The following is a 16,899-nucleotide window of genomic DNA, read 5'->3' on the forward strand; positions in this document are numbered from 1 at the left end:
AACAAGGCTATTTGACTAGGACAAATACGTCCTTTACCACCTTTTGGAGTCTGGGTAAAAGAGCTATGGAAAATACAAAAAACATCAGTGTACAAAAGGAGATTGCGGCCTGCACCAGCATGAGACCCTGAAGTGCCCTTCTATCTTGTTCTCCTCATCTGTAAAATGAGTAGGATGGACAAGAGGGTCTCTGAAGTCCCTCTTAACCCTAATTCCAAGAGAAATAATTTTTAGAATTGTAAGTCTAAATTATAAATCAGTAAGAGAAATTATCCTTATTGTTTAACACGTTCTTCCTTTCTCTGGCCTCTACACTGGTCGGAACTGATTCTAATACAGACACATTCAATTACATGAGAGTGATTTACAGCACACACAAAAAAATCACAAACCCAAAATCTTACTTATTCTTTACTGAATCCTACACAAATACCTAACTTCAAAGATAATAGTGGATATTTGATATGACATTGTTGGTTTTAAAGACTAATGCAAAAAATATTAGAAGAAAAAAATTAATACCATAATCTTCAAAACAAAAAGATATTTAAAAAATAAAGTCAAAAATATTATACTCTGAGCCAGCAGGGCAAGAAGATTGCACTATGTTTACCATAAGCTACTAACAATACAGGAAAATGTCCAGATTCAATTTATGTCAAAATATTTTATAAAATTCTTCACATATTATAAAAATAGTATATACTCTTTTTAGAAAATGCTAAAAGTGTAGAAAGCAAAAAGTTAGAGGAAAAGATTGACCTCCAGTCAAACCCCCAAAGACAATCCTTGTTCAGACCCATGGTAGAAATATTTTCAATTATAAGGCTTCAAACAAAGTGGTTTTTTGCATCAGTAAGAAAATTCAACAAACTATAACAATGTCTGCTGAAAAACAGACTTTACTGTAAATTTCAGTGTAATGATTTTAAGAAATATTTTCTGCACACATTCTTCTAAGTCAGGTCTGTTTTGTTTGTGACTGGTTTGTAAATGTCATTGCTTTTTAGAGTGAACAGCCCAATAAAAGAGAGTTTATGAGTTACAGACCTTGAAAAGTGAGTAAAACAATATAATCACTAAACAACTGCCTTTATCTTGCCACACGATGAAGCAATTAGGAAAAGGATTAATTAGTACTCTGCATTCTTGCAGCTTCATTTGCTCCAAGACTTTTATTTTTTTTTGGGGGGGGCGCTCCAAGACTTTTAAATAGACATTCAGTAACCACTATCAAGAGAGAGCACTTGTAATTCAAGAACAGGAAATAGCACTGAGTTTTCCTCAGAAATCATCATGTACTAAACAATTTTTTAAGAAAGGAAAAAATACATATATATTTCTAGAAAAAACTCACACTTCTCTTCCTACCCTCAAATAAACTGATTACAGCTTTTATTTCTAAAAAGAAAAAGCATCTATTCTATAAAAATGTTCATTCGTCAATAATAATGTGACAAAATCGATGGAACACGGACCACAGGCAAGGTAGAGGTTATCAGCTGGCTCTGACATCACACAATCCTGCTCTGGAATCCCGGGCCTGCTCTGTCCCTCTAAGGGCAAACCAACAGATACGGTCCTGGTCCCCATTTCAGTAGGGAAGACAGACCATTAATCAATAAAGAAATTGGAAAAAAATAAAGTGCTGAGAAGTATCAGGAATTAATTCAAGTGCCAGGAAAGACGTCTCTGAAGAGTAATAATTCTGAGATATGAAGATCAGAGGGAACGAGCTTGGAGTGTTCTAGGAACTGAAAGAAGGCCCATGAGGCCAGAGCTGGGTGGGTGAGGGAAACATTAGTGCAAGACAGGGTCAGAGAAGTCATGGGGCTGAGTCATGCAGAGTTTTTATAGCCCAGGATTAAAGGGCTGATTTTATTGCAAGTGTGATCAGAAGCCACTGGAGGATAAGACTGATGACTAATAAGAACCTGCAGAATAAACAAACAAACAAACAAAAGAACTAATGCTAAACTTTCTTTGGGTTATTTGTACGGAAATATGTTAATATAAATGTTCCAGACATTACATGAAATTTCTAAAAATCTTATATGTTCTGGTATAATGTTATAAGGCATAATTCTAGTTATTACTTGAAAATGTGTATCTCAGAAATAACTAAATATCCTTCTCAATTGCATTATTATGAACTTTCATCAAATCTTTAACCGTGGTCATTTTTAAGTCTTTTGTCATTTACAGACAGTTCTGGGTGTACTCTGATGCTTTCGCAAAAATGTTCCTATAAAAGGGTTTCATCGTCAAGGAATTCATGGAAAAGACTCTGACAAGCACAGGTTTCTGGTAACTGACTACACTGCTGAACTGAATGAATAAGCATTTTCCGAACTCCAATGGAAAACTGATGAACTCATAAACGTGCTAACAAAAGATCAAGATGAAAAAAGATTAATTACATGGGACTGAGTGAACTGATGAGGATGATGATAATTTTTGTGACTTTCTATTTGAACAAAAAAAAAAAAATCCCACAAGGACTCAGAGGCAAAAAATATACAAATCAATTCTCACTGCAAAGTAAAGGAGCTGTTACAGTGGAGGATTACTGGCCTGAATGTCAATATTATGACATAGTATGAGAGTGTTTTGTGTTTCGTAATTGCAATCATTGTTGCTTTTGTTGTGTTCATCCATTTACAATGCTTGGTGTCAGTTTATTTATCTCTTGTAAAAATAAAATACAGTGTGTGTGTGTGTGTGTGTGTGTGTGTGAAAAAAGCCACTGCAGGAGTTAAAGGTTAGCATGATTTTGTTTGTGTTTGTAAGAGAGGAGTGTGCCTTCTGTAAGAGGAATATAGAAAGCAGACAGATCAGTTAGGCTGCTGTGTGTGACTTCTCTGAACCTTGGGTTTTATTACCTAACAGGGATAATTCAAAAGGGTTATTGAGAGTGTCAAATGAGGTAATGCATGTAGAGCTCTTAGCAGAATGTCTGGTATACAATAAACAGGCAATAAACGGTAACCTGAGAATGGTGATCAGGTGGGAGTTGATTTTTACTATTTCATGGACCGGCTGGTACAGCAGCCACCACGTTCCCTACCTGCAGTTTCCTCTCTCATGAACCACCAATGGAGCAGAACATTCACCTCACCCCCAACCTTTACCCAGAAAACCTGCCATATTCACATGTATCTATTTCCATCTGCACCCCTTCCCCTGTCCCCTCTGACAGAACTCCCAGAGTCTTAAACCTGATGCACCACTTTGAAGGTGCCAACCTGTGGTTTGCAGTGCATTAACTTCCGATCGGTCATCTTCTTCCTACGAACAACCTAAGACTCTTCTGGGACATTTTGAACATCTCAGTAAACAATGACACTATAAAAGAGTAATGCACTTTCTTTTTATACACATTTTTTCCATCTTCTCATCAGAGGAAAAGTCAACACCATAGGGGAGAAACCAACAAAGTACAGGATTAAATGAAGTGACTAGTCACAGGATGGACTCCAGACACCTGGGGGCCCACACCATCCTGCTGAACCTAAGAACCGGGCCTCTGATGGCCTGAAGGGAAACTTCACGTGAGGTCTTTCCCTCACTGGCAATCACTGAGAGGCACTAAAGCTGGTCCAGAGGAGTTTCCTGAAGGAATCCCACAGGGTAAAAATTCTGAGGAGATGGCAGGGAGGTGGAGGACAAAGTGTGAGTGGTATTAACCAACCTCCAGGACCCCCTCCTTCCTCCTATTCGTGAGCTGCCTGGTCCAGAGGCAAAGTACCTCAGACACCTGGGCCACTGGATCTGCCTGGGTCCCTGCCCTGACTCTTGGGAACCTTGAAGGGTCCACTGATAGATGTATCCCTATCCTAGATGGTAGCCCCAGTTTTGGGGGTGCTCTGACCACTCATTTCTACAATGATACAGATCACATGGTATCAGATTCTTTTCCGCCATCTGCAGACCTCTTCGTTTCTTAACAGAGGCACAACTTGGGAGTACGACTGTCTGGGTTTGAATCCTGGCTCTGAAACTTAAACTCACGAGCTCTAAGGCATTGGTGGCATTACCTGCCTGTGACAGCCTCACCTGAAAAAGGAGCTATAATAGAACCTATCTCACAGGGTCACCCTGAGAAGTAAAGCCATTGCCATATAAGCATTTGTTCAGGACAACAACCCTGCTCAATACTCTGTAGTAATCTAAATGGGAAAAGAACCTGAGAAAGAAAAGATACACGTATATATATAATTGAATCGCTTTGCGGTACACCTGAAACTGACACAACGTTGTTAATCAACGATACGCCACTGTAAAGTAAAAATTCTTTAAAAAATAAAGGGAGACGCAAAATGCAAATCAACAACAACAACAGACAGACAAGTATACAACACCGCCCCTCAAAAGAAAAAGTATTAGGGTAAGGGTAAACAGAAATAACATGAAGGGAGGAGGTGTATGAAAGGGAAAGAATGATAATATTTTAAGCCAGACAGAATAAATACCTTTAAGACTTTCCCATTTTTTTAAATCTCCCCCCCTCATATGTAATTAAATGGGCCTCCTTTCCTCAATAAAGCAATGGATTTCTGCTTGCTCCAGAGAAAGAGGGAGGGAGGAGTGTGAAGATAATCGCCTGAAACTAGAAAAGCCTGACAAAATTAGTTGTCAGTCTGTGGGTCTAAGAATTTGTTTTGTTACTTTTCTTCAGTTTTCAACCGCTGAACAAGCGTCAAATAAGACCGCTCTGAGGAATGGTTATAAAAACATTCCTGGAGCTCAGGAAGTACTTGTAACTGAACGACACTGATTAGAATATTTTACTCTACTTAGGTCAGCGATTATACTCCATCTGACTCACCTTCCCGGCATCTTCTAGTTCTTTCTTATCTTTCAGTACTTGTCCAGACAGCATTTTCATTTCAATAACTCCTGCTACTGCAATGATGGGTACAATTGCTAACAGTAAAAGTGTTAACTGCCAGCCATAGATTAAGGATATAACAATGCCTGTCCCAAGATTTGCTATATTCTGGGTAAGTACAGCAAGCCTGGAACCTATAGCCTGCAAAACAAACAAACAAAACACTGTCAGAGAGACACTTTCATATTATCTTTAAAATCCATGCTTATATATTTTTTTAAGGATTATGATAATCCAGCTTCGTGAAAATCTCATCTCCTCGGTTATGAAATAAAAAGTAAAGGTTTACTTGTAAGTCTATTTGGTTTCTAAAATGTGGATCTCCACAACTCCAGAATAAATACTAAAAGTAGCTCAATCATTCAGAGTTCAATTACATATTTCTCTCTCATCTGATTTTTTAATACCAAGAAAATTTTCATTAAACAATGACACCATGATCCCTAATGCAAGCTCTGCAAATTAGCAGGATAAAACAGTCTGACAGTTATATTCAACTGGGACTGTTGGAAATTTGCAGTGTTAGATAGATACATAACTACCCATAACTTAAGCCTAGTATTTGTCATTGAGGGTATACAAACACTGGGTTGGCTAAAAAGTTCGTTCAGCTTTAAGTAAAAATAAAAAACATTTTTCATTTTCACGAAGAACTTTATTGAACAATGTATTCACTAACTGAACGAACTTTTTGGCCAACCCAACATCTCTTGGCCTATTTCAGATGCTTATACTGTTTAGAAAAAATACACAGAGCTGGGCTTCCCTGGTGGCGCAGTGGTTGAGAGTCCGCCTGCGGATGCAGGGGACGCGGGTTCGTGCCCCGGTCTGGGAAGATCCCACATGCCACGGAGAGGCTGGGCCCGTGAGCCACGACCGCTGAGCCTGCGCGTCTGGAGCCTGTGCTCTGCAACGGGAGAGGCCACAGCGGTGAGAGGCCCGCGTACCGCAAAAAAAAAAAAAAACCCACAGAGCTGCAAGTTATGGAATTTAAATTTAGAATATTAAGCAGGCATCAGAGCCTTCAGCTTATATGCCAGAGGGAGCCTGAAGCATGATTTTCAGGAGCATGCAGTTATTTCCAACTCAAAAGCCAGAAGTCGAAACATAAAGTCAATTCACTCCACTACTCTACACTCCTCTCCTTTACCCTGGAAACACCCCATGCCCTCAAGCCTTTCCGAATTCCCGCCCTGGTCCCTGGATCTGCTTTTCTGGAAATGGCCCATGTTTTTTCCACTCCCCAAATGTCCTCTGCCTGAAGGGGGCCAGTCTCAGGGAAAGATCATGATGGAGTACAGTCTAGAACGGTCACTGCTACCTCTATGACTGTGGACAAATTCTCTCCAACCCCAAAATGAGCAGGTACATCGATTAATAACTGAAGCTTCTGTCAGCTCTGAATTTTTAGGACAGAATTCTTTACAAGCCCCGTGTCTCAGTATCGACCCTCTGAAATCATTCAACACCTATGTTGATATAAACACCAAACCAGTACTTACGGGAAAATGCTGTTAAAGTAAACTACCAGTAACTCTACACATTAAATTCTATACCAGGGAACTGCACCAGGGCTGAAAGAAACAGCATAAATAACAGAGCATTTATTTTTATTTGATGCAGTCACTGAGCTTATGATAAAGGGATGCTTAGCCAAACTTGGTGTAAGTCAAAGAGTAGAGTGGCCTTCAAAGCCAGCTCTCTGTATTTGCACATTTTCAATCTCAGAGTCAAAGATTCCAACCTGGAGTAAATCTGTGGCACAGGGATCGTCGAGACTGTTCCTGTGCTCCGTATGTACAATTCCTACTCAGAATTCATTTCCCACAGCACCTGAGAGAAGCATTCAGAACATTCCCCAAGTTCACAGCAGACGAATTACTCCAATACCTAAAGTTTCACAGATATAAATGTTCACCTGTGGATGGTAGCCAAGGCCACAGAAATAAGTAAAATGTATTACAGATGACAAATTCTTCTTTAGTGTACATGAAAGATGATCTAAAAGACCTAGAACCTTAAGCTGGAAGGAAAGTAAGCCCCTTGGCTTAATGTGATTTAATGCTTCCAGGGACATTGCACTGGTTACCAATCTTTAAAGACTGACACTCACTGTCCCATCATCTATTCCTCACACAGAGAAGATGTCTCTAGGACGCTCCACGGGAGAGCATGGATTATTAGTAGTAGCCAAGTCATTTTCATTTTGAAAGTAAGAATGAGAGTAGGTAATACTCCAAAACCAGAGTCCAAGAGTGAAGCAAGGTAAGACAAAACGCTTTAATACCTGAAACCCACTAAGAGTCTCCTCACAGTGTCTTTATCCCACTGTGCTATCACATACTTGTAACACTTGCTCTCCCACTCATTTTTCTCCCCATCTTTCCCTGTTTTCCCCTCTCTGGCTATTTATTTCCTCCTCAAAGCACCATCATATGGCTTAAAGTCCAATTTTAATATATGTGTGCTTACTGGAGGAAAAAGAAGCCTACTTCCTGAAACTCCTTTTAAAATTAAGAACGTTTAACTTCATCGTTCCCTCAAATACCTTCTCCCAGGGGGGGAAAAATTTTTTTTTTTAATACATAGCTGCTTTTGACTTCTATATGGCTCTCATTTGCTTTTTTCTCAGAATTCTAATCCTTACAGGAAAATTAAATTTAAAAGCCCACAATTTCATAAGCGAAGTATTTAAATATAGTTTCTTCTGATTTACGGTTAGCAGAATTAAACTACTTGCTCAAAAATACAACAGAGAAAATGTTTCATTGATGGTGAAATATGAAAAAAATTTAACTTAGATAAGCATCATCACTAACTATATACACAAAGACTTGAGTTCACCCTGTTTTACGTGGCAATGATCTTTGACAGGACTGCTTGGCTTAGATATTTATATACATAAAAATTACACTACGAAACAGATACACACACACGTGAATATGTATATATGTGTGTGGATATATATGTATAAATGTATATACATACACACATGTATCCACTATCATAAACAGGTCAGCTGGTGCCATAAAGGGGATTCACCTGTCCTCTCTCAGCCAATTTGTGATAACAGCTATACTGGGCTTTCCTGGTTCCAATGATGCTCCCCAATCTGATTGCCTCCTCTTCCCTGGTCTCTTTTTTAGCCACTTTTACATTCTGGAGAACAGTTCTGACTCAGAGTGGCTGGCTCATACAAGGTGTGCAGGTGTCATCCGTGCTACTGGGGCCATGAAAGTGGGAGTTGGAGGAAACAAGCGAGAAGCAGACACCTGACCCAGATAGGCAATTAAGCAGAATGGAGTCCCTGGATGTGGCCGAGGGCCTCACAAACAACACTGCAGAGGGGAAGGACTGAGCACTAATTCTACAAACACAGGAAAGACATGACTTAGAGGAATTATGAAGGCCTGACCGCCAGTGCACAGTGTCCAGACAGCATCCACTCAGGGTTTGGCTGCAAGGGGCTGAATTAGTGTGTTTCCTCCAGGACGTGTCCCCCTGTGCTAAATGGGATGTGGGACGTGTGTGTCGGTGAAACCACATGAGCGTACACGACAAGGTCTATGTGAAAGGGATACTAAAGTTATGGCAGCAAAGTTTAGCTAGGGAATTCATGACTGAGGAAATTTCAGGACACAATTTGTCCCCGGTGATCACCATCCCCAGGAAAGGCTCTCCCAGGGAGCTAGCCGAATGGATTAATCCCAAGCTTGTTGATTCTTATGCTAATTTAAATAAAAAATAAAAGAGTAATACTTTACATCCTCCTCCACCTACCAACCCATTTCTCTGCCCCATTTACCAGAAAATCCTGTAATGATTTGTCCAACTGTGCCCTAACCTTCTTTCCATCTTTCACGTAATCCCATTCCCATCAGGCTTTTGCTCCCATTGCACCCCTGAAACAGTTCTTGTTCGAACCATAAGCACCTCTGGGTGGATACAGTGTTGTACAATGTTTGCTCGTCTTACAAGCTTATCAGCAGTATTTGAGATCCTAGACTGCTCCCTCCTTAAAATGCTCTCTTCATGTTGTTCTTGGACACTGCCCTTCTCCCTCACTGGCCACTTATGCTTGCTCTTCTTTGCTGGGTCATCTCATAGCCCTGAGCTCAGGGCCCAGACCTTGCCATCTTCTCTATCCTCCCACGCTTCCTTGGCTATCTCGTCCTCCCTCATGGCTTTAAACGCTATTCATGTGCTGAAAAATCTCCAGATGTGTTTTTCCAGACCAGACTTCTCTGCTAACCTCCAGACTTGCAAATCCATCTGCTGTCTGGACATCTCCGCTTGGATGTCTACTGTGGGCATCTCAAACTCAACACGTCCCAGACACAACTCTCTCAACGGGCTTCCCAGTTTCATTAAAAAGCAACTCCATTTCTTCAGTTGTGCAGGTCCAAAATTGTGGAGTCATATTTAAATCCCTTTTCTCTAATATCTCATACCACATTCAGCTGGCCAACAAATTCCGTTGGCTGTACCTTCAAACTATATCCAGAATCTGATTTCTTGTTATCACTTTCACTATGACTCTCCTAGTCTAAAACACTATCTTCCCTCCCCCTGGATGATTGCAATAGACTCCCTGCCTCTCCCTGACCCCTTCAGCCTATTCACACAGCAGCCTTTAAAAATTTCAGATCATGGGGCTTCCCTGGTGGCGCAGTGGTTGAGAGTCCACCTGCCGATGCAGGGGACACGGGTTCGTGCCCCGGTCCGGGAAGATCCCACATGCCGCGGAGCGGCTGGGCCCGTGAGCCATGGCCGCTGAACCTGTGCGTCCAGAGCCTGTGCTCCGCAACAGGAGAGGCCACAACAGTGAGAGGCCCGCGTACCGCAAAAAAAACCCACAAACTTTCAGATCATGTCCCTCCTATATTCAAAACCCTACAATGGTTTCTCATATAATTTCAGATATGATGCTGATCTCAAGTCTTAAATGACTTTCCCTTTCACTCATTTTATTCCAGCCACACTATCCTCCTTGCTGTTTGGGGAACAGTTGTAGAAATAAACGCTCCAACCTCAGGGCCTTTGCACTTGCTGATCCTTCAGAATGTGCCACCCTAGACATCTATAGGGCCGGCATCTTTCCCTCCTTCATGCCTCTTGAATATGTTGCCGCATCATCGAGATTGCGGCCTTCCTTCCCTGACAACCAGCAAGCCCCTACCACCATATCCTGCTGCCATTTTCTTCCACAGCTCTTATGACAATCTGACATCCCATAAGGGCTCAGGAAGGCCATGGCTGTTGTCTCTTTTAGGAAGTTCCAAGTTATTTCAGGCAGTGTACGTTCTGTTCTGTTAGATTCTGCACAGCTTGAGCTAAACCTCAATTTCTGTTGATTTGTTTGCTTTAAGTATTAAAGCAACAATGCTCACGGTTTATATTGAGATTTTATAACTGTATCTGCTTCCACATTCATAACCTAATTTATTTTTACAGAAGCCCCATATATTAGTTATAAGAAATGTAATCATAGTACTCTTACAGAAAGATTAAAAGCTAAAGATTGCTAAGGTTCAAGGGAGGGAAAGACATGGCAGAGATCACATGCTTTTTTCCCCCCAAATTCCACATCATCCTGTAGATTTTTGTCATAAACAGTTGTAGTTAAAGGATAAGTTGTCACTTTATCCACAAATCAAAATCTGCTGGTTCAACAGTTTCTGGTTATATCCCTTAAAGAGATTCACATAGTAGCAGACTTTAAGTTTTATAGTCTGAGCAAGTTGTTCCTTCTACCTTTGTTTCAATTTTTTCATGCTCTTTGCATCTCTTTCAATCTTTTTTTTTTTCACATCTTTATTGGAGTATAAATGCTTTGCAATGTTGTGTTAGTTCCTGCTGTACAACAAACTGAATCAGCTATACATATACATATATCCCCATATCCCCTCCCTCTTGCGTCTTCCTCCCACCCTCCCTATCCCACCCCTCTAGGTGGTCACAAAGCACCGAGCTGATCTCCCTGTGCTATGCGGCTGCTTCCCACTAGCTATCTATTTTACATTTGGTAGTGTATATATGTCCATGCCACTCTCTCACTTCGTCCCAGCTTACCGTTCCCCCTCCCCAACCCCCAGGCCCTCAAGTCCGTTCTCTACGTCTGCGTCTTTATGCCTGCCCTGCCACTAGGTTCATCAGTACCGCTTTTTTAAATTTCATATATATGCGTTAGCATATGGAATTTGATTTTCTCTTTCTGACTTATTTCAAATCTGTATGGCAGACTCTAGGTCCATCCACCTCACTACAAATAACTCAATTTTGTTCCTTTTAATGGTTGAGTAATATTCCATTGTATATATGTGCCACATCTGCTTTATCCATTCATCTGTTCTTTCAACGTTTTTAAGATTTTCTTTGCTCCCCTCTGAACTTTAGTGCCCCTTAACTTTCTTACAGCAACTACACACATTCTTTTTTTCAGTAGCTATTATAATTTTCTGGGGATTAGCAAAGCATTAACGCAGACTGAACCTTCATGATATGATGATAAACACTTCCTTTTCTAAATAATTACCCTTCCACATGTATTTTGTTAATAGCACAAATAAGATGGCAAATAACAAAACAAAGCTTACAAGCTATCTATACACTATACAGTACATGATATTTAAAGAGTTAACATTTTTTGCCATAAGGCACTTGATATATTGCATAGGTTAAAGTTTGAACATTTTCTTAATGATGAGAATTAACTGTAGGGAGAAAATTAATTTCACGCTGAAATTCAAAATGGCCCATTAGGATAATCACAGCAGAAAGGAGGCAGTCAGTACCCCTTGAACTTGAGCAGCATCACTGGCAAGCCTGGTCGTCAAGGCTCCTGTGGTGTTTTTAGGGTCGTCAAACCAGCTCACATCCTGTGATACAGAAAATGATGGGCAGTGACAGGGTCAGGTTTATTTATCACTTATCCTCCTACATTAAGCAGTCAGGATTTGATACTGAATAGACAAGAAAGGGACTTAAGAGACAAAGTCATAAATAGACCATTTCATTTGTCAAATCAACTTTTTGAGTGTCTACTTTGTTCCAAACATAATTTTTAAGTGTTGGATCTATTCAACAGTGAACAAGAAAGACAAAGTCGCTGATTTCATGAAGCCCAGATTCTAGTGATGGAAACCACAGATAAAAATATACCATGCCAGGTGATAATAAATGATAGGAAGAAAAACAGACTGGGGTAGGAAGGAAAAAAAAGTGAGGAAAGGCACTATTTTATAGATTGGGAAGGGGAGAGAGAAGTCCTCTCTCAGGTGACGTTTGAGCAGAGACTTGAATGAAGAGAAGGATGAGAATATCTGAGACAAGGAAGAGAGAGCATGTGCAAAGGCCCCGAGGAAAAGGCATATTTGATCTGTTCACATACAAGCAAGAAAGCTGTAAGGGCTGCCACCAGTCTTTTTTTGTTTGTTTGTTTTTTGCGGTACGCGGGCCTCTCACTGCTGCGGCCTCTCCCGTTGTGGAGCACAGGCTCCGGATGCGCAGGCTCAGCGGCCATGGCCCACGGGCCCAGCCGCTCCACGGCATGTGAGATCTTCCCGGACCGGGGCACAAACCCGTGTCCCCTGCATCGGCAGGCGGACTCTCAACCACTGCGCCACCAGGGAAGCCCTGCCACCAGTCTTAAAAGCACCTCTGTGGGAATGTGTAAAGCCAGCTCTTCCTCTGGACAGACTTCTGTTCTCACTGGGCTCTCCCACTCCTCTCATACCCGCATGCAATGAACCAATGGGTATAGAGTAGACTGTGTATGGGAGAGGGGGCGAAACTACAGGAGATGAGGTCTGAGAGGTAGTGGGGACCACATCGTGTGTGACCTTATAGGTAACTGTGAAGATTCCAGATTTGGGGACTTCCCTAGCAGTCCAGTGGTTAGGACTCCACACTTTCACTGCGAAGGGCCCGGATTCAATCCCTGGTCAGGGAACTAAGATCCCATAAGCTACACGGCACGGACAGTAAAAAAGAAAATAAAGAGTCCAGGGACTTCCCTGGTGGTCCAGTGGTTAAGAATCGGTCTTGCAATGCAGGGGATGCCAGTTCGATCCCTGGTCAGGGAACTGAGATCCCACATGCTGCAGGACAACTAAGCCTGTGCTGCAACTAATGGGCCTGGGTACTCTAGCGCCCGTGCACCGCAACTAATACCTGATACAGCAAATAAATAAATGAACATTAAAAAAAAAAAAAGAGTCCAGATTTTACCCTCACCAATATGGGTAGCTTTCAGCAGGTATGGGGCAGAGGGATGTGATTTGACTTTTTATCTTAGAAGAATGATTCTGGCTCTCGGGCGATGAACCCACTGGACTGGGATAAGGATGGAGGCAGCAGGACCAATTAGGAGGCTGTTGTAATATTAAACAAACTAGAGTCGAGGACGACTCCAAGGTCATTAGCCTGCACAACGGGTAGAACGGAGGTGCCATTTACTGATATGGGGGAGGACCAGGAAAGGAGCAAGCCTTGTGGGGAGGGGAGAGTCAGAAGTTCAATTTTGGAAATATTAGGTATGGAATGCTTAATAGACATTCACACAGAGAAGTCAAATAAACAGATAACTGTGGTTCAGGGCAGAATAAACCAATTGGGTTTAAAAAAAAAAATCGACAAAAGAAATCTAGATTAAAATTTAGCATTCAGGGCTTCCCTGGTGGCGCAGTGGTTGAGAGTCCGCCTGCCGATGCAGGGCACGCCAGTTCGTGCCCCGGTCCGGGAGGATCCCACATGCCGCAGAGCGGCTGGGCCCGTGAGCCATGGCCGCTGAGCCTGCGCGTCCGGAGCCTGTGCTCCGCAACAGGAGAGGCCACAACAGTGAGAGGCCCGCGTACCGCAAAAAAAAAAAAAAAAAAATTTAGCATTCAATATAAAATAGGATTTTCTTTGGAAAACCACTTACACTTTTCAATACAAAAATACTCAAAAGACTGTGAGTTTGAAGTACCAGTTTATGTCTGTTACAAGAATAACTATGGTCCTAAGAAGTTACCTCAATGGGTGATTTGCAATTAAAGCAGTATCTATCATTTTCCCCAAAAATAATGAAGGAAATAACCACAGCATTATAATATCTTATAGTATGTATCCGTTTGCTTTTAAAAATTGTTCAGTGCTTAAGTGCCTCCCCCACTGAAATGTAACTTCCGTGTACTAGGTACCATTCTGATGTGAAGGCCTTACAATACCTAGTATTATGCCTTGTCAGCAGAAGGCCCTTAATGCATGATGGCTGGACTTAATAATGTATGGAGAGGGCATTACACAAATCATCAGCTCAGCTTCCAAAGAATAATGGACCTAGGAGTTGACCTGGGGGCTGTAGGGGCAATGGGGCATTTAGCCCTGGACCAAAGTCTTGAGTCTAAATCAAATGTCACTTACAAATATGGTTTGACCGAAAATTCTAACACAGGGCCCTCGACCAAACAGTGCTCTTTCACTCGATGGATTCAGTCCTGGCTCTGTCAGTCACAAGCTAGCAATCCCCATAAATATGTCTTCTTTTTAAGTGGCAGGGGTAGGAGTAGGAAAGGACTGAAGAACGAAAGACAGCTGCGAAAATGTGAATGTCATCGAGAAATCAACACAGCCAAGTGGTGTTCCTCAGCCAGGGTTCAAGTACGCCCAGCATATCCGGGGCATCCAGATGGAGCATCATAGTATTAGTGAGTTTAAAATGGAAAGTTACAAAGTCACAGACAAAATTTGCATGATTGTTAAAGAAACTTTCCCCTTTGAACTGGGCTGCTCTGGGTTGCATGTCCAGAATCCCCTTCCCCCTTTCCCCAGAAAAACATTCACATCTGTCTGTCGTTAGGGTTCTGAAGGTGTTAAGTGTGAGAGACATTCCATTAAATCATTATCAGCTAGCAACACTGCAGCTGGAATTAATCTACCAGTCTAGCTAGCCCCAGTGAAGAAACTGAGCAGCAGGGAATGGGCCATGGGGATGACTTCTGATCTGTGGAAAGAAACGGTACAGGAGGCATTTCCTGGTGGGAAGAAACACAAGTATCCTGGGTTTCCCAGGGGAAAGACGGAAAGAAAGAGAGGAAAGGGATGAGAAGCATGGAAGATCGCTTCCACCTACTCTGCCTACAGCTGCTGAGACAGAGGCTGGAGGTGAATCTGCCCTGGAGACTCCCATTTGTCTCGCGGGGACCCCCCGCCCTTGCGCCCACCCAGAGGAGACCTCCCAGGGCAGGGCTCTGAGCCTGACCTGGTGGGCGGTTCAGCAGCATCTCTGATATGCGACTGAGGGAAGATCAATACAGGAGCTCTGAATGACCAGACGGCGCCCCACTGCTTCCCCGCAACATGGCACAGCGGGGCGTTTTGCATATCCCAGGCACAGCCCTCAACAGACATACCTGTCTCAGCATGGATCTGAAAACCATGTATCGGAGTCGCTTGGTGAGGATCTCTCCGGCCTTGCCAAACGTGTAGCCCTGTGAAGAGTAACATGCCCCAAGGGAAAAGACTTGTCAGAGACCCAGCCGCTGATGACACAACAGGAGGGGGACTTGGTGTCACCGCTAAAGCAGGACACCAGACAAAGTCAGAAAGCCCGATTTCAAGGCGTGGCTCTCTTTCGGTGGCAGTGTACTATGGCGGGTAGCCGCACTGCTGGCAGAGCCGGGACAGCTGAAATCAACACTGCCGCTCCCCAGGTGGGCCCGTTGGGGATTTATTAGGACGTGGTTTCTCTGTCCCCCGTTCCCCCTCCCGCTTATTTCTCCCCATGAAACAGGGTCTGTCACTCAGGAAGCTGGGGAGTTGTTCCCAAGGCAGAAGGCACTCTAAACCGGGGGTTTATATTACGTATCATCCAAACCAGAACATTTTTGAGCGTGAGAAGGGGGGATATATCATAAGTACACCAGGACCCGAGGTGCAACCTGGGAAGACAAGAATATACAGCCACCCCGGCCATAAAAGATACAGACAACAAAGATATCAAATTCTTAGTTTCCAAGTTAAAAAAAAAGAAAAAGCCAAAGTCTAGCAGCAAAATAGTTGGAAAGGAAGACTTACTGAGAGAGAATTTTCTGCACTGCCCTTCCCGTTTCCCCAAGGATAAAATCTGTGTCTGGGAGGAAAGAAGAGAGTTTGGGGAAAGAAGAAAGTAAGATGTGATTGTATGGCCATGCTGGGCCCTGTCTGGGGAGGAACGAGGACAGACCCTCATCCCAGTGAGTTTGGGGATACAGGACCAGAAGGAAGCATTGCTCCCATTTCTACCTGGAGCGCTGGGGGGTGGCGGTTTACGGATGAGGCTTGCCACACAATGGTCTGCAGAAAGCAGAGCGGAAATGGCTGGATGGTGTATCAGAAGAGGAGAAGCCCTAATAACAGCCTAGTGTGTTGGACATTACGGAGAGCGAGGGAAGAAACACGTGCAAAGAACACTCTTCCACGTGCTCCTGACCAAGGAAGACAGGTTGGACCATGTAACGGAAGGCCACCAGCCCCTCGGGTCACCAACATGAGGCAGGGGGGCAGGGGAGGTGCACAGACCACCACCCTCTGCCCAGTGCTGTGATGCTGCCTAATCCTTCTGCGAAAATAGACACCAATCCAGGGAGAAGGGGGAGAGGGAGAAACCCTGGATTAACTGAGTTGACGCCCGAAGTTATCAAAATGATTAGCTTTACTTGGAAATGACCAGACGAAGGTTTCTGCTATTAGACCGAATGAAATCTGAACTATCTTGCCCACTACAGGAATGTTACTGTTGCTATCTTGTTGAGAACTTTCATTAAGTACTTCACAAACATTGTAAGTCCTCAGGACAAACCTATAATCACCACTTTACAGAAGAAATGGAGGTTTAGAGAGGCTGGTAAATTGCCGGAGGCTACAGTTCTAAGGCGGCAGAGTCGGAATCTGAATCTTCGTCTAAAAGAATCTTAACCAGAATGAGAACCCAGAGCCTGGGATTGAACCCCACAGTCAGCTCCTTCCTTGCATTTCTAAATGAGGAG

The 16,899-nt window shown here is 42.9% G+C and overlaps 1 protein-coding gene across 2 annotated transcripts in view; it reads right to left on the bottom strand.

The window, feature by feature from the left end:
• Window positions 1-16,899, bottom strand: part of ABCB1 (ATP binding cassette subfamily B member 1) — a 114,912-nt gene that overhangs the window by 18,482 nt on the left and 79,531 nt on the right. For both annotated transcript variants that reach the window (XM_065883533.1, XM_065883534.1), the window contains 3 exons: window positions 15,286-15,363; window positions 11,686-11,769; window positions 4,829-5,032 (listed from right to left, as the gene is read on the bottom strand). In XM_065883533.1, coding sequence (XP_065739605.1) covers window positions 4,829-5,032; window positions 11,686-11,769; window positions 15,286-15,363 — 366 coding nt within the window. The remainder of the gene's footprint in view (window positions 1-4,828; window positions 5,033-11,685; window positions 11,770-15,285; window positions 15,364-16,899) is intronic.

Source organism: Phocoena phocoena, chromosome 9, assembly GCF_963924675.1.
Source record: "Phocoena phocoena chromosome 9, mPhoPho1.1, whole genome shotgun sequence".
In the NCBI taxonomy this organism is placed as follows: Eukaryota; Metazoa; Chordata; class Mammalia; order Artiodactyla; family Phocoenidae; genus Phocoena; species Phocoena phocoena.